This window comes from Phodopus roborovskii, unplaced genomic scaffold (assembly GCF_943737965.1).
Source record: "Phodopus roborovskii unplaced genomic scaffold, PHOROB, whole genome shotgun sequence".
Lineage (NCBI taxonomy): Eukaryota > Metazoa > Chordata > Mammalia > Rodentia > Cricetidae > Phodopus > Phodopus roborovskii.
Genome location: NW_026126517.1, coordinates 20,101,656 through 20,125,717, shown reverse-complemented (window position 1 = coordinate 20,125,717; position 24,062 = coordinate 20,101,656). Strand labels below are relative to the sequence as shown.

General features: G+C 45.3%; 1 protein-coding gene across 3 annotated transcripts in view; it reads left to right on the top strand.

The window, feature by feature from the left end:
* Grik4 (glutamate ionotropic receptor kainate type subunit 4) overlaps positions 1–24,062 on the top strand; it is a 419,871-nt gene that overhangs the window by 227,011 nt on the left and 168,798 nt on the right. For all 3 annotated transcript variants that reach the window (XM_051197191.1, XM_051197190.1, XM_051197188.1), the window contains exon 3: positions 22,674–22,838. In XM_051197191.1, the coding sequence (XP_051053148.1) occupies positions 22,674–22,838 (165 nt within the window). The remainder of the gene's footprint in view (positions 1–22,673; positions 22,839–24,062) is intronic.

The following is a 24,062-nucleotide window of genomic DNA, read 5'->3' as shown; positions in this document are numbered from 1 at the left end:
TACTGTCAGATTCATGGAGTGGGTTAACTTGCTAGACTTAACCAGTTCTGGATTCTGAGAAATGACAGCCATTGAGTTACAGATTTTGATGGAGAATCAGTGGCTGGAGTCACACTTGCAGTCACAGGGGTCGATGAGCCTCTGCTTTAAATCAGTAGGACATTCTTAAAGCAGGGAAGCTGCAAATGCCTTTCTTGGCTCAGGCAGCCCCAGTCTCCAGACTCTAAAGATGCAGGAGTGGAGAAAAATCTGGTTCAGAAGAGGTGGTTTAAGATGCCATGTAACCAGGGGTCACCAGGAAGTTGGCTTCTTATAGGCTCTTGGGTGTGTACTACATCTCCAGTACCTTCTTGGAGTGTCCTGGAGACCCTGGACTGTAGTCTCTTTGGATGGGTCTTCCTTGGACTATATGTGGTTCACATTTACTAATGGGTGTTGTAATTTTAGAAAGTGACTCTCCAGAGGAAGGCCCCCTGTGACAGAGTTTTGGTGGAAGGGTTTTTAATGGGGGAAAATGAATGAGAAAAGTGAATGATACATAGGTGGTGCTCTTAGTGGCTGCAGCTGAGAGTATATCCTGTCAAAACCCCAAGGGCAGGCCAATACAGATGCCCGAGTACTAACAATGGGTAAGGCCAGGAAGTGGAGGATGCTGGATTGGTGAAAGACATACATCATACCCTCAATTGTGAGTACTTTGATGGAGGAAGGGAAGGGCCTTGAGAAAGGAGTAATTGCCCTGATGGGGTTCTTCCCTGTCCCATGAGACAGCCCATGGAGAACAAAAAGAGGGACAATGTGTGGTGCACAGGTCTTGTGAGTCAGGAGGTAGGTCAAAAGGAAAGGAAATCTCCTACAGGACACACCCCTCTCACCCCAAAAACCTTAGACAGAGTCAACTGGCCAGGCCTAGGCCAACATGTAGCTGGGTTCCGAGTCCCTGGAGAGGAGCACTTTGCAGGACAGTGACCCCTTTCAGTTGCAAGTGTCCTGACAGGGATGATTGGGGAGGGGGCAGTGAGCTGGGCAAGCAACCGACTGGCTGTTAGCCCAGATCAGGAGACTTCAAACCCATGTGTTGGTGTTCTGACCGTTCCAGAGAAAAGGCTTGGCTAGGTGACTGAAGGGCTCTACCCTCTGCCCATCTGTACAATAGTGATACCCACCAAAAGGCAGATGCTTCTTTTTTCCCTAGTCATGAGATGGGAATTCTCCAGCCATGTCATCGCTGTCACCATCCCTCTTGTTGTCTTTCCTTTCTCTGGGCAGGACAGGCCAGCCAGCATCTTCCTTCACACATGAAAGGTGGTTGGTTCACTCTGTAACCTTGTGATGTGATATCCTGGGCTGAGTGTTGGTGCAGCAAAAGACCTGGCTTTTCTTTTTAATTCAATCCTAGCCACTGTGTGTCCTTGAGTTGATTTAGTCTTTCTGGGTATCTGAAAACTCACCTACAAAAATTATATTGATGTCATTTTACCACTGTATTTTAGGTTATGAAAAGATTAAAATGAGTTAAGGTTTGTGAAAGTACTTCATAAACTATAAAGCAAGACCTTTTTTGCATTTAGAATTATTTTTAATTGTGATAAAAACTGTACAACATAAAATGTACTACTTTAATAATTTAATCATTTTTGATGTTTTCATTTATTCCTTGAAATTTTTGTTCATTTAATTTTTGTGAATGAGTTGTGTTTGAATGCATGTGAGTGTATGTGTGTGTGTGTGAGAGAGAGAGAGTGTGTGTAGAGGCCTGAGGATATGTATGTGTGTATGAGTGTGCATGTGTGTGTGGTGTGTGTGTGTGTGTGTGTGTGTGTGTGTGTGTGTGTGTGTGTGTAGAGGCACCAGGGGATAATCTTATGTGCTATATTCAGGAACACATTTCGTCTTCTTTTGAGATAAGGTCTGTCATTAGCCTGTAGCTTGCCAATTAAGCTAGGCTTGCTAGACAGTGAGCCCCGAGAGATCTGCCTTGTCTCTACCTTGAAGCATGGGGATTATAATTGTGTGCCACTATACCTAGCTTTTCCTAAGCTTGGATTTTAGGGGATCGAGTGCTAGTCCTCATGCTTGCAAAGCAAACACTTTACCAACTAAGCCATCCCTGTAGCTCTCATCTTAATTATTTTTAAGTGTACAGTTCAGAGGGGTTGAGCACCTTCAGGCTTTTGTGCTACCATCACCACCGTGTGTTTCCTGAACTCACTTTATCTTGAAAAACTGAAAATGTTTACTATTAGAGAGTAACTTCCCTAAGCCCCAGCCTCAAATCTGTGGCAACCACCATCATGCTTTCTGCCTCCACCATTTAACTACTCTATGCACTGCATCTACATTTGAGATGACAGTATTTGTCATTTTGAGACTGGCTTATCTTGCATAGCATAATGATTTCAAGTGTCACCATTTTTTCTCAGAATATATCAGACTTTTCTTCCTTTGTAAGGCAGAGCAACATTTTATTGTTTGGTTATATTTTTATCCATTCAGCTATGATGAACATGAGGGTTGATTCTTTCTCTGGCAAAGAGGGACAGCTAACAATGGAGTACAAATATCATCAGTTTGAGACTCTGCTTTCAATTATTTTGGAAATAGACTCTAAAATATGCGGTGACACATGGTGTCTTAGTTTTATTCCATGTGGTTATGATAAAATAACTCTGACAAAATGAACTTAAGGGAGGAAAGGTTTTGATTCAAAGGCACAGTCCTATAGTCTGTCATGCTAGGGAAGTCAGGTGGCAGGAGATTAAAACTGCTGGTCATATCTGGGTGCAGGTAGCACATGCCCTTAATCCCATCAGCCAGGGATACACAGAGAAACGCCATCTCAACAAATAAACAAAACAAAACAAAACAATTAACCAAACAATAACAACAACAGCAGAAAACTGTTGGTCACATTGCATCCACAATCTGGAACAGAGAATAATGGATACATGCTGCTGTTCAGTTCCTTTTCCAGTTTATACAGTCCAAAATACAGACTAGGGAATGATGCCACCCACAGTCGGCAGCTCTTCCCATCTTACTTTATGTAATCAAGATAGTCCCCCATAGCTATACCCAAAGGCCCACCATCTCCCAGGCAATTGTGTCAAGCTGACAATGAACTCTAACCATCAAATATGGCAATTGCATCTTTAATTTTTTTGAGGAAATTTTACATGATTTTATAGTACCTGCACAATTGTATATTTCTTCCAGCATTACTTCCTTGCCCACATATCTTGGTGTTTTGTTTTTTAAAAAAGGTGTGTGTGTATGTGTGTGTGTGTGTATATGTATGTATGTATGTATGTATGTGGAAGGTGTGTACATGTGTGTAGTTCAGAAGTCAGTGTTGGGTGTTTGTTTTTCAGTTACTTTGCACCTTGTTTTTCGGAAATGTGGGGGTGGGATGGGGCTCTTACTGAACCTGGAGCTTGCTGATTAACTAGACTGGCTGGCTAGAAGGCTTCAGGGATCTGTCTGTTGTTTCCTCCCCAGTGCTAGGACCACAGGTGTATGTTTCCATCCTTAGCTTTTTTTATATGGCTTCTAGGAGACTGAATGCAGGTCCTTGTGTGCAGTGGGCACTTTGTTGACTGAGTCATTTCCTTGGCCCTTTGCTAGCTTTTGTTTGTTGGGTTTGATTAGTTCATTTTGAGGTGGTTTTGTAATTGATACTTGGGTGGGCATAAAACAAAGATAGGATGTGAGCCATTTATTATAGATAGCTCATCATATTCAAAACAGAAAAGAGGGGTTTTAAGTAGACCTGTTAAGTTAGGTTATGATCCTAGAAGTCTTGGTTTAGAAGCACAATGGAGGTTCTCACCCAGGCACACATAATAGGTTGGAAGATGCCGATGCCTTGGCAGTGCTAACTGATATGATGGTCCAAGGGGAATGGGCCATGTGCCCGAGGTATCACTGGAAGGATGTATGAGTCAGCCTTTGAGTTAGACCTTGACAAGTGACGGGTATTTCAAAATACGCGAGTGCAGAGGACAGGTAGGCTGGCATGGTGGCAGTAACATGATCGAGGACACAGCCAATACTTATTCAGAGGATGCTTTCAAACATGCTGTCTAGATTAGCAGTGTCAGCAGTTCCTGGGAACTTGTGAAAAATGAGTACTGTTGGGTACCACTCCCAAACCTCTACTCAGTCAGCAAGTGGAGGTATGGACTGGGCAACCTGTGTCTTAACAGATCTCATGGGGACTTCTACTACATGCTTAAGTTAATAGAGAGGAGTACAAGCTAACCAGGATGAGCTAGTGAGGGACTACTGTGGATTCTAGAATCAGGTCAGGGAATGGGATTATATTTGGAATCTCCAGTAGGCAGGTTGGTGCTCATGCCTTTAATCCCAGCAGAGGCATGCAGATCTCTAGGCTGCTAGGCTAGCCTGGTCTACAGAGTGAATTACAGGATAGTGAGGGCTATATAGAGAGACTCTATTTCAAAAACAAAAACCCCAACCAAACAAAAATAATAGAAGCTCCAGTGGCCAGCCTTTGGATAACATTAAGCTTCTTGCCATGCCATAAAACAGTAAGGCCATCATGACTCACTGCTCACTCTAGAGTTTACTTATTAATCACTATACTCTAGACGCAGACCCCAGGCTGTCCCTACAAGCTCTTTCTTATCATCTTCCTCCAGCTTCAGTGTTCTCTATCTCTGTCTATAGTCACTTCTTCTGCATTATGTATGTCCTGGCTCAGATGGAGCCTGGGTAGAGGCAATTTTCCCAGCCACTCCTCATTATTTGCTCAGACTCGCCCATTTCCTTCCTTTTCCAGTTCTTGTTGCTGTATGAAACCAGCTTGTCTTTTACTTGCACCTTTCTTGTCTGCCTCTCCTTGTATCTGGGTCTCTGCCCTGTTCCTCACTCTGTTTCCATTGCTCAGAACAAAGTCCAGTGCACAGTAGGTGACTGGGATTATTTTTTTTTCATTCTCTGGACATTGGAATGCTTTGAAGCAGTTCTGAATAGTGAAAGTGACACGATCAAAGATATACCTTTCAGGGAAAGTCCTCCTGTGGGTTTGAGTAAGGAGTAGAGGGACAGCTGCTAAAGGCAAGAGGTAAGTTGTAAAGTGGTAATGGTCAAAACCATTGCTTCTCAAATGGGGGAAGTGACTGTCCCTTATCCAGGGGAACATTGAGCAATATCTGGAGACATTTTAGTAGGGGAGGGTACCATGGCATCTAGTGAGTATGGGCCAGGTTGCTCAGAACAGCCTCCTACAGTAGAGGATTGTTGGGATCCAAAACATCAGTGGTGCTGGTGTCAATAAGGCTGGCTCTAAACCAGTGTGATGACTGGAGGGATAGAAAGGAACAAATTGAGTGTTTCCTAGTGATTGAAAAAGCCTTTGTCACAATTTATGTCCACAGAGGCAGCTTTAAGTCCCTTTGGCATCAGAATTAGAGACCCCTAAGTGGGCAGTTTCTGTAAGAACGTGTTCTTTGTGCTGGTTCTCTGTCTTCCCGCCACTGTCTCTCTGGGTGCCACTCTCAAGCTCTGTATTGCTGGCCCTGGATTTTGTTGTCCTCCCATCCTTCCGTTCTCTTCCCTTCCTCTCTCTCTTTTCCCATTTTCTCCCCCTTCCCCTTCTCCCCTGTACTTCCTCTGTCTCTCTCATTTAACTGCCCATTAGGAACATTTGAAGTTTAGTGGGTTTATGGTCTCGGTCCTTAATTTTTAAAGTGGGTAATTGTGTGGTCTCTACTAAATTAGATTTACTAGCTTTTTGCTTCCGCGGCATATGGTATCTGGATGGAGCTGCCTTTTATCCCCTGCAGTTGGCGATCCTTCTTCCATTATGTTTCTGTGCATTTGAAATATTCCGACAGCAGTCAGGTAAGCATCTCTTTCGGTCTCAGATCCTGTGGAAATTCACCTGGTCAGGTCAGGCAGCTATTACCCAGAGAGGAAGACCAAGTCTAGGTTGCTGAGCAGACCTGTGGCCCATAACCTCCCTGTCCCCAGCCCACTCTTTCTCATCTTGAACTGACATCCTATACTCTTGAAGGAAGAAAGGAGGCTACTGCTCTTGGGGTTCCCTTTATCTCGTCCTCATCAACTTACAAAAATGGTTCTTAACCAGGATAGTCCAAAGGTCCCCGTGGATACCAGCTTCACCAGTAAAAATTGTTGGCATATCTATTGAGGGGCCTGGGGAAAGGATCACTACAAAGGATGTGTGCATGTCTGAAGTTCCCCAGGGAGGCAATGTGACACTGAAGTTCATTCTCACAGGTCTGGAAGGGAAGAGGCAGTCTTCCAGCCTGCATGCTATATGTGGCTTTCAACACAATCCTGCCCATCTCCTGGGTACACAGCAGCTACTATCACTCTGACCAGAAATCATAATTACAGTGTGAGCCACAAGTCTGATACATTTTGCTGATATGAATCTCTTCCCTTCTGCCTTAGGGAAAGGGCAAGAGAGAGAAAATGACAGATTATCTGAATATTTTTGAATGAATGAGCACATGAATATTCCATTCTTGTCCCACTGGGGGTACCTAGCTTAGACTCTAAACACCAGTGTTCTGATTGATAAATAGCCCTTGACCTGTCCTGGCTCTTTCCTTGGGGGATGAAAGCAATGGATAATAATAATAATAAAGTTCATTACTGATCCTTTGATATCCTGGGGAAAAGAGACCAACCACACTAAGGTAGAAACGATAAAAGGGAATGGCTCTTCAGGGTGTTTTCTTACACATTCTGCCAAGAACTCAAGGCAGTCCTAATCTGTTACTTCTCTTGCTTATGCTCATATCTTATGATGGAAAAGGGATGGACATCAACCTGATTAATCAATAACCCAGTTTTTGTTTCTGATCAGAGGGGACAGGGTCCTATGTTGTCAACTCTAATAGACTTGACCAGCATTTGTTCAAAGCTAGGGGTAAAATGTGTGACCTAGTGTCTCTCTGCATGTTGGATATGAAACAGTGGTGATATAATCTGATGGAGATAGCATTGATTACTAATCTCACTGCTGTGGCAGATCATCTGACAGCAGCTTAAGGGAGAAAGGGCTTATGTTGGCTTACAGTTCAAGGAGTATACAGTCCATCATGGTGGGGAAGGCATAGTGGCAAGAACAGGGGGCAGCTGGTCACACTGCATTAGTAGTCATGAGACAGAGAGAGTGAACAGAAGTGAATCCAGGCTATGAAACTCCAAGGCCCACTCTCCAGCTTCACTGCTAAAGGTTCTATAACATTCCTTAGGAACTACCAAACACAATGATGAGAAGCATTTCCACACTCAAACAATGGTAGACTCATGGGTGGGTAAAAATGCACTGGTGTTGTAATGGACTCTTGAGAAAGCATTTGACAGCTGTCCATCTAGGCTCACCTTCAGAGTTTGCTTAGCACATGGCTTATGATCTCTACCCTTGGCCCCATCCTCCATCTCCATCTTCCCCGCAAGCCTATGATGAATCTTGGAGAGCAGTGACCAGAGCTGATTCATGCCTTCGCATTTTGTGTCCTCAGCTGCATACTCCTGTGACTGGTGCCTGGCATAAGATTGGTGATCCATAGATGCTCTCGAAATTGAATTACCACAGTCAAGGAGGCCAGCCCGGGCTCACTTTCCTCTGCTATTAAAAGGCCAACTTCATCTGACATCCTGTACACTGAACCCTTCAAGGCTCCCAGCAGCCTCCACTCTTCCGCATCCCTTCTGCCTTTCTTCCCACTCTGTATCACAATTTGCCCAGGAGGCTGTCACCAGCAGCCATTAAACAATATGAATGGGCAGCTCCAGCCCACTATTCCTCCCCATCCTGACTCTGTGTGCAGTGAGCCGTGAGTGTGGCCCCTTCCAGGCATGGTGCTGCCACATCTTGAATTGGGGTCAGACTCAAGCTGCCCATGACATTGCCCAGGCAAGGTGGGGTAAGGGCTCCCTCTGTGACTGTGGCTAAGAACAGGTGGGGGGTGATGATACTTTCCAGAAGAAAACTAGGAGGAAGATGGTAAGAGCTAGGAGAGAAAAGAGACCAGTTTAAGAAGGTTAACTGGGAATATTAATCATATATACACATATATTGTACAAAGTGACCATATTAATAAAACACTAAGTACAGATATAATTGTTAGCCATGCCAGGGAATTCATTCATAATTTTTTTCCAGGGGTCATGTCCTTTATTTAGCTATGGGTGTATGAAAGATTAAAGTGAACCATGCTGTGAAGTCCAGCCATGCACTTACATCAGACAAATCTGAAAGGCATCCATGTCTAATGTGTGTCCAGCTCAGGGCTGAGTTGTACTGGGGCCAGAGACAAGGTGAGGTGCTGGCTTTCCACACTCATTGTTTCCTGCTTAGATAGCAGTCCACACACGAGGAAGCCAGTGATGCTAGCTTCATTCCCTGAGTGCTTCCCACAGGCAGACTCATCTCCACTCCTCTCCTGGACTGCAGTCCACAGTCTGAGTTGTTCTCAGTGTCCTGATGGCACACAGGCACATGGGATCTGCTGAGTTGTCACATCCGTCACACTTATTCCCTGCACAAGCAGCACACAACTCTAGATGGGAAAGGGCTTCCCTTCCTCCCATCTCCAGGGACAACTCCTTACCCAAGAGTGGCAGCTGCACTGTTTAGCCTCCCTAGTGTAACACACCAATTCTCCCCTCTGTGGCTTTTTGATACAGGTACCCACTTGACCTGTGCCTACCCTGCCATGTAGAGACGGAACGTGGGACTCAACATTCTCCCCTCACCTACCTTGCTCCACCCTGATCATCCTCAGTGACTCTGTACCCATCCCCTGGGTGTCATTGCCTTGGAGATCATTGCATTCTTCCCTTCCACTGACTTCTCTCCCATTCCACATCACCATCACCACCTCACGCTGGGTGGTGACAGATTTCGACCCTCTGTTTTTCTTGAAATTACTAGGAAGACTTAGTGCATGCCCTGTAAGTTCTCTACTACTAGGCCACACCTCTAGAGTCTTTCTCTGAAAAGAGCCTCCTGTCCATCTTCTTTGAGCTCTTTGTTCCCATAATGCCTGGTTCTCTGCATGTCCGAGTATCCGTCACATGTGCCGTACATGTCCCACTCTCATAACTGCTGGGTCTAACCCTTGGAGATATCTTCCTTTCTCTATCCAGTGGAAAGACCCCAACCCACCATCTCTCCATTGCTGTGATACCATCGGCTCCCCTAATAATATCTAGTTCCTCTTGAGAGCTCTGACGTCTATCTGCCTTGCTCTGTGCCCTGAGCCACAACAGCCTCTCCCCCATTTCAGTCAGACTCAGAAAAGTGTTTACATGACAGAGCAGCTGCTCTCTGCTCTCACCTATAGCCACCTACCCTGTCCCTGTCATTCTGGCTTGCAGAAGAGGAAGATGTTGCTTCTCCTCTAAGAAAATGGAAACTCCCTCCCTCAGTCTCTCGCAGCTTCCCCTCCCACCAAATACTTAAGATGCTGCAGTGTTTATTAGTCTTAGGCCTGAGCTATCTGTTTCATCTCTTGAAGTAGAGCTGGCCTGATTGGAGATGTGTAACACACACACTAGATATGAAAACAAGAATATAAAACATCTCAATGATTTTTGTATTGATTGGATGTTGGCATTATACTACTTGTGATTTAATTTCGTAATCTCATACATTTCTTTTGACCTTTTACAAAGTGCCCACTAGAACATTAACAGAGCTGTGTGGCCTTTTGTTCTTGCTTTTTGTTTTCCCCTGTTGAGTAGCATTGAGCTGGGATAGAGGCTGAGCCACAGGAGGGCCGAGACCCAAAGACCCAGTCAATCAAATGTAAGTGTGTATTCTTTGTACCTGTGAGCCTAGGGGGTAGGTGGTAGTTAACGGATGAAGGTGGTGAGCAATGTTGCCATTACCAAACATGTGGTTTGTGTATGTTTGAAGGCAGGGTTGTAATTATATTACTATACCCAAGGTTAATGATAAATGGGCATTTATTGGGGGAACAATTATACAAAAAAATAAAAGAACCATGGGAGCATTTCCCTGCTCTTCCTACCAGCTCTGTTGACCCAACATAAACAGCATGCAAAGGAAAGCCACCTCTCTTTCCCCTGAAGCCACACCCCAAGGGGCATGACCCCATTTCAGGTCCACAGACCAGATGGCTACATATGTTCTTCTGTCACCATATCCTTCCAGGGACAAAAGGAGAAAAGAGGGGGAGAATAAGCGATGATCTGTGTGTCCCGGTCACCTTCGCCCACCTCTGAGAGCTCAAAGTCAGCCCAGGCTTTCCTGAGCTCAGGGGAGGCTGCCACATATTGTCTGAGCTGGGTAGCCATGCATTCAGTTAAAACTTGGGGTGATGGGTTAGTCACAGGAAGAAGAGAAAGGCTATGGGTTGGCACCATGTGCTGCCATCTTGGGGGAGGAGCTGTCCCTTCTGTCATCCCACGAGCGTCTTTATCTCTCTCCAGGTTCTACATGCCTGCCTTTTCATGGGACTCATTCAGAAAAAGGCTCCTTTCTTCTGCAGTAACCAGCTTTCCTCCAAACCAACTCCTCTTTCTGAGCCCTTATCATCATAGCTTAAAATCTCTTCCTAATGAAGTATGTGTGCATAGCCCCCAACTGTCCTGCAACAGATGCTTTTTCTAGTCCCCTTAAGCATCACTCCTGTTGCTTCACTAAAGTCCCCAGAGACCTCCTAATTGCCAAGCCTCATGGGAAATGATTGGTCCTTATTTCATCTGTCTTCTTGCTCCCTTGGGTCCTCAGGCCAGAACATTGCTTTTCAGCTTTCCTTCTGACTTCCCAAGCCTTGAGTGTCCAAGATCACAAGCCTTGTTTATCCTTCCTTTGTTAGCCATCCAATACTGAACCCAAATGGTCCTTATAACCCTGCCCCTGGGGAGGTCACCACCTAAATACAAGAGAAGCCTAGAATCTGCTTCATTTCCTGCCACTTCTAAGACTCTTTGTTTCTACCTTGCTAGTGTCATTTGAATCTGCCCCAACCTTAGTAAACCCAAAGTCAGCCCTCTGTCTCCTGAACTCAGGGGAGGCTAACAAATGTTTTTGCCTCTCCTTTCCCTGACCCTCACTACTGGCCTCATTTCTCTATGCCAGATTTTTAAAATAGCACCCAGACTGATCTTTTCAGATCATATTTCCACTCTCTCTCCAGTATACCTACAAGAGCAATCACCCTGAAATATAAACCTTGCCATGCCATGACCTGTTTAAAGTCCTTGGGCTGTTTCTCAGCATCATCGGGCATCATTCCAGCCTCCTAGTGAGTCTTTGTAAGGGTTTCTTCATGTGCCCTTCTTCTAAGCCTCTCTGGCCAGGTACCCCAAACTTCTTTAAGCTTTGGGGGCTTCATAGCTTACACATTGCTTCTCTGCCTGTCCGAACTCACTTCTTTCACAGCTGTCTCCTCTGGGAAGCCTGGCAGTGAGTAGCCACTTAGTCAGTTGGTAGCCACTTAAGTAGTCATAGCTATAAAGGCAGTCAGTAGCCACTTAGAGGGTCATAACCATATAGGTAGTCATTAATCACTTAGGTAGTCTTAGCCACTTAGGTAGTCAGTAGCCACTCGGGTAGTCATAGCATTTATGCATGCATGTGTTAGATAAATGCAGGAATCCTTTGGAGCCTCCCCATCCTTTATCTTCCTAAGAATATCTTGCTTCCCTGTACAGTAAAAATCTTTCTTCCTCCCCTGCCACCAGGATTTCTTTGAGAAACAAAGACCTAGTCTCTCTGACTTGTGATTATCTGGTACACGAATACCTGCTTCCTTGGAGCATAATATGATTTTGGTTTTTCACTTGCCTTGTTTTCTTGTGGCCATTTGCTTAAGTAGCGAATAGATTTTTGATGACCTAGTAAATATAGGAAGGATTGAATGAATGCACTAATTTCCAGTATCACTTACAAAGTTTGTGGTGAAGTACTGAATGAATGATTCAAATCACAAATGCTTCAGGGATCTGAAAAGTAGAGGATCCATTCAGCCGGAGCTCTCCATGGCTCGCTGGGGGTTAAGGTGGAAGCTGCAAGAGAGTAAGGTGTGGTTCAGTCAAGATGTAGATGTACTCACAGAAAAATCAAGAGCCTTCCAAAGGTCAGGGGAGACCACCTGGACCCAAAACAAACAAACAACAACAAAACCAAAATCACAAGGCAAAGTCACATGACCTGTTTCGTGTTCAGCAAGGACAATCTAAAATCAGCTAAGTGACCATAGAATTTAGTAGAACAGGATCCTGGAAAGGTGTATTAGAACCAGATTACACAGTGCCTTAAGGTTAGGGGATCTGCATTGGTATGAGGGAGACTGAGGCAGGCTAGGGGAACTCAGGAGGACAGGAAGAGAAGTGATAGCGGGAACAGAGAGCAGTGGGAAGCGGGTCCCCTGGCTGACCTCGGCGATTGAGCAGATGGAGTGGCCAAGGGGTGGGGAGAGTACAAGCATCTCTGCCAAGAATGTGCATGTGAGCAACTGTGCTACTGTTAATTGAGTCTGAGAAACAAGAATGCACCCCCCAATTGTATATAAAGGTAATGGGTACTATTTGGGACATGGAATTTGCAATAAGCCCCAAGGGAATATTTTGTAGTAGCAGCCAGAAACAAAAGCTTAATGTGTGGTTGAGAATGTAACTCTACATAGCAACCCAGGGGCTGATAGTTGAGAACTGATTTGAGATATAGTGAGCGCTTTCTCCCTGTGTGTGTGTGTGTGTGTGTGTGTGTGTGCGCGCGAGCACTCAGGTGTGTGCATGGGCATGCCTGCCTATGAAGGTCAGACAACAACTTTGGGTTTTTGTTCCTCAGGTGCCATCCACTTTGTTTTTGAGACAGGGTCTCTCACTGATTTGGAATTCATTGAGTAAGGTAGGCTAGCTGAGCAGGGAGACCCAGGGATGTGCCTATCTCTGCCTTCCTGGCATTGAGATTACAAATGTGGACAATCATGTCCTGCTTCTTTACATGGGTTCTGGGGATCTAACTTAAGTCCCTGACTTGTAAGGTCAACATGTTCCCAACTGAGCACCTCAATATATGAGGATCTTTAGGGGAAAGTATACAGTGAAGAGAAGGAAAACTGAAGTACCCAGTCTTGAGTACTAAAACTAGGCTCATGGTGGGAGCTAGGGAAAATGGGTGAATGGGAATTCCAGTTGTTTTGTATTCTTGCCAACACTTAGTACAGTCAAGCCTTTTAATTTCAGCCATTCAAATGAGTTTGCAGTAGCATCTCATTATGGTTTTAATTTGCACTTCCCTGGTTACCGTTAGAGTTGAGTATATGTTCTGCCCACCCATATCACTTCTGTTGATTTTGTTTGTTTGTTTGACTTAAAATTCTCATAGTTTTCTTATTACTGAGTCTTGGAAGTCTTCATGTTTTCTGGATGTAAGTCCTCTGTATAGGATAGGTTCTGCACACATCTTCTCCCAGGTTATGGCTTCTCTAGTCATTCTGTTCATTGTCTCTTTGGAAGAACAGACATGTACAGCTTTGATGAAGTCTAACTTACCAAGATTTTACCTTTACTTCATGGATTGTGTAAGCATTGTGGCGGCTTGGATGGAAAGGTATTCTGGCACTCGGAAGCCAAAGAATACTGAATGTTACAGCTTGAATGGAAAATTATTCTGGCAATTATGAACCAAAGACTATCAGAGGTCACAGTAAGTGTAGCAGTTTACAGCCCTGCTCCAGAAAAAGGCTTCCCCAGGGTAACAGCCCTGCCTGGGCAGGAGAGGGCTTCCCCAGCGAAGTCCCCTGCAGTGTAGTGTAACAACTCCACTTCCACTATCTGGGAAGCGAAAGTGTGAACGTGTTAGAGCCTCCTCTCCTCTCTGCTCTGGCTCCAGTGAAAAGTTGTCACTTCTCTCCTCCCAAGGAAGGTCACAGCCAAAGCTCATTCTAGAGATTTATTGGGAGGAAGAATCCAGGAGAGTGTCTGCCTCTGCCAGGGTGGAAGAGGACAGCCTGACAGCCATAAGCTAAACAGACACGGGGATTTATATAGGGCTTCTTAGGGGGTGGAGTTTTTCCAGGGAGATTTCCAGGGTGGGGATTGGTCAGATTTCAGTTCCTGAGCTCAGACTGGCTAGATCTCATGCTCAGGGGTTGGTTGGTTTTCTGCACAGGTTCAGGGTCAAGTTTGACTCTGGTTTCAGGGCCAAAGTGTATATCTTTCACTGGTCCCTTTTAGCCCTTTGGCTCTAAATTTAGGGCCAGGGTGTGTTTCTTTCACTGGCTCTGATTCTAGGGTCAAAGTGTGTTTCTTTGGCTCTACTCAGGGTGTGTTTCTTTGGCTGGCCCTTTTCTCCTAAAGGTTGTACCTAAGCCTTTGTCTAACTTGGGGTCATGCAGATTTTGTTTAGAAGTTTCACAGTCTTGGGATTTACCTTTATGTCTACCGCTCATTTCGTGTTAATTTTGACATGTGGCATGTGGCAGTTTGAAGTTCCTATCTCCTTTTAGTGTGTGAGGGTCCTGTTAATTCAATACAGTGAGACTGCTGTTTTTCCACTGTGCCTCTGTCACCCCCACCCCCACCCCAGATGTATGGAGCAGAGTGATGATGTTAATAGAAGTTGGCTTAGAATCTCCCCAAAGTCAAGGTTAATTTGGCTCAAATATTTATAAAGGGTATGCCTTTGCTCAATGAAGTACCAGGTATTGGGTTAGAACAAACTGATGAGTGAAAGTTAAAGACGAAAGCCTTGATTGAAATGCATTCCAAGGGGCATGGGTTTCTTGGGAAATGCATGGCTGTGGTTCTTGGTTAGCCGCTATGTTCAGGGCAAGGTTTCCTAGAGGAGTGGATGTCTCAGGCATTATCATAAGTAAGCAGGACCAGCAAGCAGAGATGAGAGAACAGAAGAGGTGGGAGAACAATGGAACGAAGGTACCTAGTAGTGTGTTTGCATGTTCATGTTTGTATACATGTATGCATATATATCCACATGTATGCCTATGTGTGTGTGTCTGTGTGTCTGTGTGTGTGTGTGTGTGTGTGTGTGTGTGTGTGTGTGAGAGAGAGAGAGAGAGAGAGTGTAGAGGCCAGAGGATAAGTTTTGGGCATCGGTTCTCTCCTTTTACTTTTATGTTCTGCGGTGGTTTGAATGAGAATGTCCCTATACACTCATATGTTTAAATATTTGGTTGTCAGTAGGTAGAACTGGGAAGGGTTAGGAGGCATGACCTTGATAGGGGAGGTGTGTCACTGGGAGTAGGCTTTGAGGTTTCAAAAGACTATTGCCATTCCCAGTGTGTTCTCTTACTTCTGCCTATGGATCAAGATATAAGCTGCCCAGCCTTCCCTTCACCATCATAAACTCCCTGGAACCATAAGCCCAATTAAATTCTTTTATAAGTTGCCTTGGCCAAGGTATCTTATCACAGAAATAGAAGGCTAACAAAGACATGTGGGTTTGCTTATCAAGATCAGGTCATCAAGTCTGGGTGACAAGAGCTTTATCCACTGAGCCATCTTGCCAGCCTCTTAGTTTGGGTCTTGATAAGTTTGAGATGCTCTTTAGACATTCACCAGGAGGTGCTGACAGACTGTTGTGTGCATGTGTTGCTTCCCCAGGGAAGTGGCTGGAAATGAAAGCCATCATTTATGAAGCTCCTGTAAGTAAGACAACAAAAAGGGCTTTGCAGAGACCCTGGGGATCCATCCATATTAAAGGATGGTAGGAGCAGAGGGTACCTTCTGCAGCAATGGTCAGAGAATTAGTAGCATCCTCGGAGACCAGCTTCCTAGGAAATAATGAAGTTGAAGGCCTCAGGTGAGAAAATAGATGCAGGATTTGGCTGCAAAGAACCCTTAGCCTAGGAACAGCCTGAGGCAAGGGTGCTGTAGAAAATGGCCCAGGCCCCAGGGGCCACTAGGAGCCATGCAATCTTGTGCAAGTTGCTTAACCTGCCCTTTCTCACTTATCTTGCCTATAAAATTGAATGATAAGCTATAGGTTGTATCCAGATTAAATGAGATCGTATATTTGATGTTCTCAGAACAGCACCTGGTGATCATAAACAATAATGCTGTCTAGTGATGTAATTAGACAAGGAATTAGAAGTAACTACTGATTTTGCAATGATGCTTGTTGGCACTGATACTGTGTGCAGTCTGAGTGAGGTGGGGGACAGAAGGTGGCTTGCAGTGAATGGGTAGGGGGGCTTTGGGCTGAAGTCAGTAAATACTGACCAATCATCCAATAAGCCGTGCTTGAGCTGCAGGTGAGAAGGACAGGGAATTGCCAGTATTGTAGAAGTATCTTGGGAGGCTGTGCTCTCTCCTCCCTGCAGGTATTAAAAGTCCTCCATCACTCCTTTGTGCATTGGTTGTGATTTTTGGCTTTGCACTCACCAAATTGGGAGCCCATTGTGTTTGTTAAAGGGCCGGTGTGGCACATGTCCCCATCTGGTCACAGGAAGTTCTGTCTTCTTGGGCCTTGATGCTGTCTGAACACAGAGAGACAGGCTGGTCTGCAAGAAACTGAAGGCAGGAACAAAAGATGTATGGGGTAGGCAGAGCAGAGGAAGGAAGATGGGCATGGGGATGTGGAGGCTCTCCTGGGAGAGGGGTTCTAGGTGAGGATAAAGATATGACAATTCACATGGAGTGACCCTCCCTTCAGTGGAAGAGATGAGTGGGAACAGCCAGCAAATGGGGAGCACCAAGAGGGCAGACCTGATGATAGATGAAATGACGGCTCTATAGCCATATCTGGGTACCTGGAATTACAGGCAAGCAACTGGGAAGCAAAGGTAACCAGTTCCCCAGGGCTCAAGCCATCTCTTTTTCTTGTTAGCACAGGGTCATAACAGGTTGGGCCAAAAAGCCACTGGCAGTGTTATAGATATGGCCTATAAAGGCTCGCCAGTAAAATTTCTTTATTTCCCCCCTTAAAGAGAAGAGCTGTTGAGGTGCCTAGAATCTCCTGAAGCAGGCCTCTGGTGGAGATCAGATATTAAGGTAGCTGGCACCCACACTTGAGGGGTCACTCCTAAGGAAAGGCAAGTCCCGCTCCAGTTCCCACAGATGAACAGACCATAGGATGTGCCATCCCTGGATGGATGCTGCTGAGTAGAGGAAGCACTGGGTTCTCTATCATGCATCCCCATGCACTGGGGGCGTCTTCAATCGTGGTGTCATCAGATCACCAACATTTGCTGCAGAGGATGAAGAGCCAGGTGGTTCTGCACTGCTTAGACATCTAATAGCCACTCATTCCTGACCAGTGTGTGTCCCAGAGTCATCCATTTACTAAGATGAATCAGGTTCAGCCAGTCAACACCCTTAAAGAGCTGATTGACTGAGAGAAAAGGGAGAGGCCACAGATAGGCAGCAGGGCAAATTCATAGAGCTCGAAGGAAGGGAGTTCATTTGAAATGAGTGATCTGGGGAAGCAGGCAGGCAGGGGCAGGAATTATCTGGGCATTTAAGGCACATCCAGCTGAGGACACACACGTAGGTACAGGTGGGCAGACACATCTCTGTCCATGGGGTGGGGAGCCGCTGGGGTTCTCACAGGAAATTTGCGGAAGAGGATACTGGGACCTGGGAGTTAGAGAGAAGATCCCAGGCATGGAAAAAGGTGACAAGGAACAATGCCAAGAAAGGCAAAGGGGACAACATAGGTGGGTGATTATGCTCCAGGAGTGAGAGGATGCCAGGCTATGATGACCAAAGACAATTCCCAATGCTTTGAGAGACCATCCTTCAGGCTGTAATAAAAAGCAAATCAGTAGCTGTACATCACTGGTCACACTCACTAGTGCTGAGCTAGCCAGCAGTCTAGGGCCAGGCCCATCAAGCCAAAGGAAGCCAACCTGTCCAAAGCAGACACACACACACACTGGGAGGAGAAAGGGGAGGAGAACTTGGCATCAGGATGCACACTGTCAACAGGCTGTCCTCCCAGCATTTGCTCCCAGACCCCAGATGGGGAGAGAATTCAGAAGAGAACATAATGCTTGGTGTTTGAGGGAGAGGGTCTGTGTGATGCAAATGTTTCTTGACATAAAGAAGGTGTGCTGAACCCTGATGGTCCAGAAAAAGCACTGGACATTGGATCTTCAAGGCTAGATAACAGGGCAGACCCGAGTCCTTACATGTGTCTTCCCATTGCAACCTTGCCCTCTGTAGCCTCTTGCCACTGTAGCCCAGACTTCTCAGCCTCACTGTGGCTCCTAGTTGACTCCTGTGCAGAACAGTCCCCAGGGCCATAGGATGTGCTGGCTCATACTGTTCCTCATTTGGCAGCAGCTGTGAACTCTGAACATTCTGGCCTAGCCTAGTAGCTGGGCCAGAGGGACCCAGTGTGGTCCAGGAGCCTCCGCTGCACATTAAGTCTTGAGCACACTGCTCTGTTTCATCCATCTGGCCCCTCTCCTGGGACTGCTGAAGAACAAGTGTGCTGTTTGGTAACTGCCTTTTGGTGACATGTTCCTTCAGCATCCTGGGAGACCAAGTCTCCACCTTATGTTTAGCATCCATAGCTTTAAAATTCAGTGCCTATTTTCAAGCTAAATATTCTGGTTCCAAAATGTTTGATGCAAACCAACCAACCACCCAGTCAAGTTTCTTCCCTGTCACAAATTAATCGCCACCAAGAACCAAAACCTCAGTGACATATGGTGTTCAGCATGGCCTGGGAGTGAGCATGGGGAACAGAATTTGATAAGCCCTTGTCACATACCTCCAAGGGCCCTGTGGGGAAGGAAAGAAGAAGAGGGTCCAGCATCAGATTCCTGCATTCCCTCCTATTCTCCGCTATTCCTTACTCAGCACATTAGATGATGCCCTGGATGTTGGATGTACAGTATGAGACACACTTGACTGGGGGCTTGGACATCTGCTTTTGTATTAACACACTGCCTTAATCAGTTTAGAGCTGATTGCAAACCAAGTGGCTTAAACAGAACTTTTATTTCTCGGTGTTTTCTGGTACATTAAAATCATTCCTACTGACCAAGTTTGTTCCTAGAGAGGACTCTCTTCCTGGCCATCTCCTCATAGTAGGGTGAGTGAGTGACTTCCCTACTCTCTCTTCTGAGAGGGACACTAATTCCATGAGTTCAGAGCCCCGTCCTTGTGACCTCATTTAACTTCAATTACCTCCTGAAGGCCCTCCTTCCAAATATTGACACATTGGGAGTTAAAACTTTAAAAATGCATTGGGAAGGGGGTGGGCAGCAAAAGAGATGTAATGAAACCCACAGCACACACATTAAATACACCTTTTTCAAAAAGAAAAAGAGAGGAGGGGAGGGGTGGGAAGGGAGAAGATGAGAGGCAAGGGAAGGAGAGAAGAGAAGGAAGCAGTTGTATCTGGAACAGACTCTTGGATGTGTATTGTTTCTTGTAATACAGCTGTAATTGTGCCATTTGTGTACCGATGGAGTAGTGGCAAAGCCAGCGAGGCTGTAACATAAGCACCCAGGGCAGAAGGTCCCTAAGTTCTCGTATTCACAAGGAATATGACTTTGTATTAGCTTTCCATCACTGTGACAAAACTTCTGAGGTCAGTCAGCTTAAAGCAGGAAAGGTATACTGGGCCTGTGGTGCCAGAGGTTTCAGCTCTTGGTTGCTTCGTTTTCTTGCTTTAGGGGCCATCCATGGTGAGGCTCTATATCATGGTGGAAGTATGTGGCAGAGAAAGCCACTCTGCTCAAGTGAACAGGGATGGGGGTGGTAGAGGTGGCAAGATCATTGGTTACCATTCAGTGACCTGACTTCCTTCAGCTATGGCCCACCTCTTGAAGCACCAATAGCTCTAGCATTTGTGGTATACTTCAGATCTAAACTTACATTTCCTGGGAGATTATTTCAGTGGTTAATTTATTATAAGCAATTTATAAAACTTCTAGTCGATGTTAATATTGAGACTTAAGAAACTAAGGATGGCTCAGCTGGGAACTTTCATCAGGGTGTGAGTGTGTAGGAAAGCAGAGAAGTTACCTGGGTGGTTTCAGAGGTCCAGAATCCAGCCTCTCACTGTTAGTGTCTCAGAGCTGATTTGCCTTGGCGATACGGCCTTTAAAGTGACCATAAAATCCAGGATTCCTACCTGCTATGCCCTCTCTTGAGCCCAAGTCCTGAGAGGACAAATTTGTTGTCTGAGGTTGGGCCAACCTGAGCCGGTGTCCTCCTCCCATCACTAGCCAGCTCTGAAAGTGTGGGCAAGTCACCAGACTTACAGAACCCTGGTTTCTCATCTCATGTGAAGATGAGACACCGATCTTATGAAGTTGAGGATGAGATGGTGTGTTTACCAAACACACCATTGTTGCTGAGTACACAGTGTGTCCACTAAACACGCTGTTGTTGCTGAGTATGTGGCACAGATCTAGCTTGGATCCAGGACAGACTGCCAGTTCCTACTCTTAGATGTCTTCCCTATGTGCTAAGGCCAGTATAACTGCTGATGTGAAATTTTCAGTGTAAAGCATTTTTCAGCATCAAATCTTATGTAGAGCCTGATATCCATAACCAGTTGTGAGGGCACCACTAGCAGGGGGCTACATATCACCTGTCTACTTTTAGAGGGAGAGTCGTGTGTCCATCAAGGGACATCATTTGGAGGTCATTCCTCCCTAGACCTGCTTCCTTATGGCCTCAATGGACTCTTTCCATTTCTGCTGTCTCATTCTGAGTCTTGCTCCCTGAACCAGTCCAATGAGACTGTTACAGGAACATTGACTGGTCAGAACATTCTCAAGTTGCCCCATTCACAAAGAATGTAGACACGTGTTTACAGGTTACCTTGGCAGGGCTTTTGAGTCTTCCCAGTTACAATTCTTTGGCCGTCCCTACAGGTGGCTGGTCACCTCATGTGTGCTTTTCTAGTTAATGTGTCGACTTCATTGCCTAGGCCTTGGGACTCACCTTCACTAGCCCCATGCTTGAGGCTACACTGTGAATGTGAAATTGAGTTTACATTGTTCACTGAGAGTGTACATATAAATTAAATATATTCACAGTCAGGAAAAATGCTTTGTTATGCTCTGTGCTGTGTTCTGGTATTTTCTTTGTGAGATGTTGATTGTGTGTAGATCAGCAATGGGCAAAACAACAGCATGGAGCCTGGGCCATTAAGGTACAGAGATTATCTCAGGGATTTTGTCAGCATTATGGAAAGCTAATACCAAGATCATATTACTTGTAAACAGGAGAACTTAGGAACATTTGTCCTGATCCACTAGGCCATAGCGACTTAGGGCCATGTGGCTGTGAAGTCTATTATGATATACTCTGTGTTTCCTTCAACCTCTGAAAGATGAGTTTGATATTTTTTTTCTTTTCTTTTCTTTCTTTCTTTCTTTTTTTTTTTTTTTTTTTTTTTTTTTTGTAACTACTCTATTAAGGTAAAATGCATATCCTGCATAATTCACCCACCTAAAGTATACAGTTCAGTGACTTTTGCTATATTCACGGTTGTTTCATAACCCTAGGCAACTGTTACTCTGCCTTCTGTCTCTATGGATTCACTTTGTTAATAGACCCATCTGATATGTTGTGTTTTGTGTCTGGTTTCTTTTGCTTAGTGTGATGTTGTTGAGGTTCATCCATGTTGTCGCATGTGGAAATACTTTATTCCTCATGTTTCCCAGTAACAATCTATTATATAGGAAGACAGCATCCTCCTTACTCTCTGGTTGATGGACATATGGATTGTTTCCACCTTTTAGTCTTGGTGAATAATTACTCATGAGTAGCTGCTGTTAATGTTTACAAAAAAGTCTCTGTGTTGTGTCAGCTCCCTTAGGAAGAGAATTAAGAATCTCAGTAGTCAGTATTGAGTGTCTACTAGATGTAAGACTGCACTGAGTATGTCCCATCTCATGTTCTTCTCACAGCAGCCCATTTTTCAAGTAAGGAAACAGATCCTTCAGCTAATAAAGGTGGGCCTGGCACTAGAGCCCAATTCTCTGTAATTCCCTGCATATTGCACCCAGAGGTAGGGCAGCTAGCTACTCATACTGCACCTCTCTCCAAATCCTCCACACTGATTGTCACACTGGTTAAGTCCAGAGGATGGGTCACTGACCTCCATTGCCTGAACTGAATCCCTAGACTAGTCAGCGGGTTTTTCTTTACACGCCAATGTTCAGTGAAGATAAGACATTCAGAAAATTGCATAGCTCACCTGGGGGACATAGCTAATGATACCATAGACCAAAGTGCAAGCATTCCACAGTAACCTGCAGCTGCTTCCCTGCCCCCACAGTTGTCCCACACAAATGCATGGCCTTCTCTTTCCTAAGGGAGATTGCCCATGTACTTAGAATTCCTTTTCCAAAAGGGTAGCATGCACATGCTTTTCTGTGTGTACTTGGATAAGTCTCTAAGATTATTTTTGCACCCAGCTCAGGGACCTCAGACAGGTAGGACCCCTGGTGGCTGGCTGTGGCATTGCATTGTTCCTCAGGCATGCATCCCATTAGAATTCACTGCTATACCTGTCTGCGATCGATGGGAGACTGAAGCATACAGAGAACTTGCTCTGGGGGGTTCTGCCAGTGTCAAGGTAGAGAGGGATGGGGGGGAGAGCTGCCCGGAAAAAGAAGATGGCAGTTTGGAGAGGGTGGAGAAGGAAGAAGGGTAATGGTTGTGGGTGATATACAAACTGTCTCCATATGGTTACCTACCCACAGCTGCTATCTTGGATGACCCCATGGAGTGCAGCAGAGGGGAACGGCTCTCCATTACCCTGGCCAAGAACCGCATCAACCGTGCACCAGAGAGACTGGGCAAGGCCAAGGTGGAAGTGGACATCTTTGAACTTCTCAGAGACAGCGAGTACGAAACTGCAGAAACCAGTACGTAGACTGGACAGGCTGACAGACAAAGATGGTGGTGGGTGTTTGTCGAGTGCCAGGGCTCAGATACAGATGCTTCCAGGGGAGGGAAAGAGTTATATACGAGGAAGGCCTGTGAGAATCTCAGTCCAGATGAGATTCTTAGGTTTTGTTGTGAATCATGAATTAGATACATTATTAATTCACAAAGTAACCCATCCACTCACTTGCCTATTCATTCATTCATCTATATATCTCCTGGACATTTTCTATACAAATACTTGAACAAGGTTTTGTGGATATTGCAAAAGAATGGCAGCTTATCCATTGCCCACCTGATTGCCTTCTCCCCTCCCTTTTCTCTTTCTTCTTCTCCTTCTTCCCACTTTTCCTCTACTTCTAGTCTTAGTAATTTTCCTGCCTTAGCCTCCCAAGTACTGGTACCTCTTGTGTAAGCCACCCCACCTGGTTCTATCATGTATTCTTGTGCTGGGGCAGAAGATTAGGAATGGAGTATGGCCACTTTCTTTGACTAAGATATCCAGCCTACTTATGCCTCAGTTTTTTCATCAGTAAAATGGGAGTGCTATGCTCTACTTTGCAGACCTTGCATACTGTTGTGATAGTCACATGTGTAAAAATACAGGATAATCCTCTGTGGATTGTAGGGTTTCCCAGACAAAGAAGGTCACCCAACTTACTGTTAGCATGCAGGGTAGGTCCCATGTGCTGGGTGCTGCTTTTACTTCTAGCAATAGTGAGAGGGTTGCATGTTCTTTCCTCTATTCCAGAAAGAAAGTAATTATCAAAGGTGTTGGATAATTTTCTGAGCACAGAGCTAGCCACTGCACTTCCCTTATGATCCTCTGTCTGGTGCTGGTGTTGCCTTGGAACTTAGGTTCAACTGAGTGAGACCCTGACTTGTACTAAGCCAGAAATGAACAGCGCCAGTAGAGAAAGAAAGCAAACTGTTAATCCAACTTTTTGCTTTGTGACAAAGTGCCCAAGACATCAACTCAAAAAGAGGAAAGCTGTTTGGCTGCACAGTTTCAGAGGTCTGAGTCCATGACTGATGGGCCCCATTGCTGTACGATTTTGGAGGCCTGTGTGAGAGTTGCCCACTTCATGGTAACTAGGAAGCAAGAGGAGATAGGAAGAGGTGTGGTGAAGGTCTCCATATCCCCTTTAAGGACATGCCCCCAGTGACCTCACTCCCTTCCATTAGGCCACACCCCCTAAAGTTTC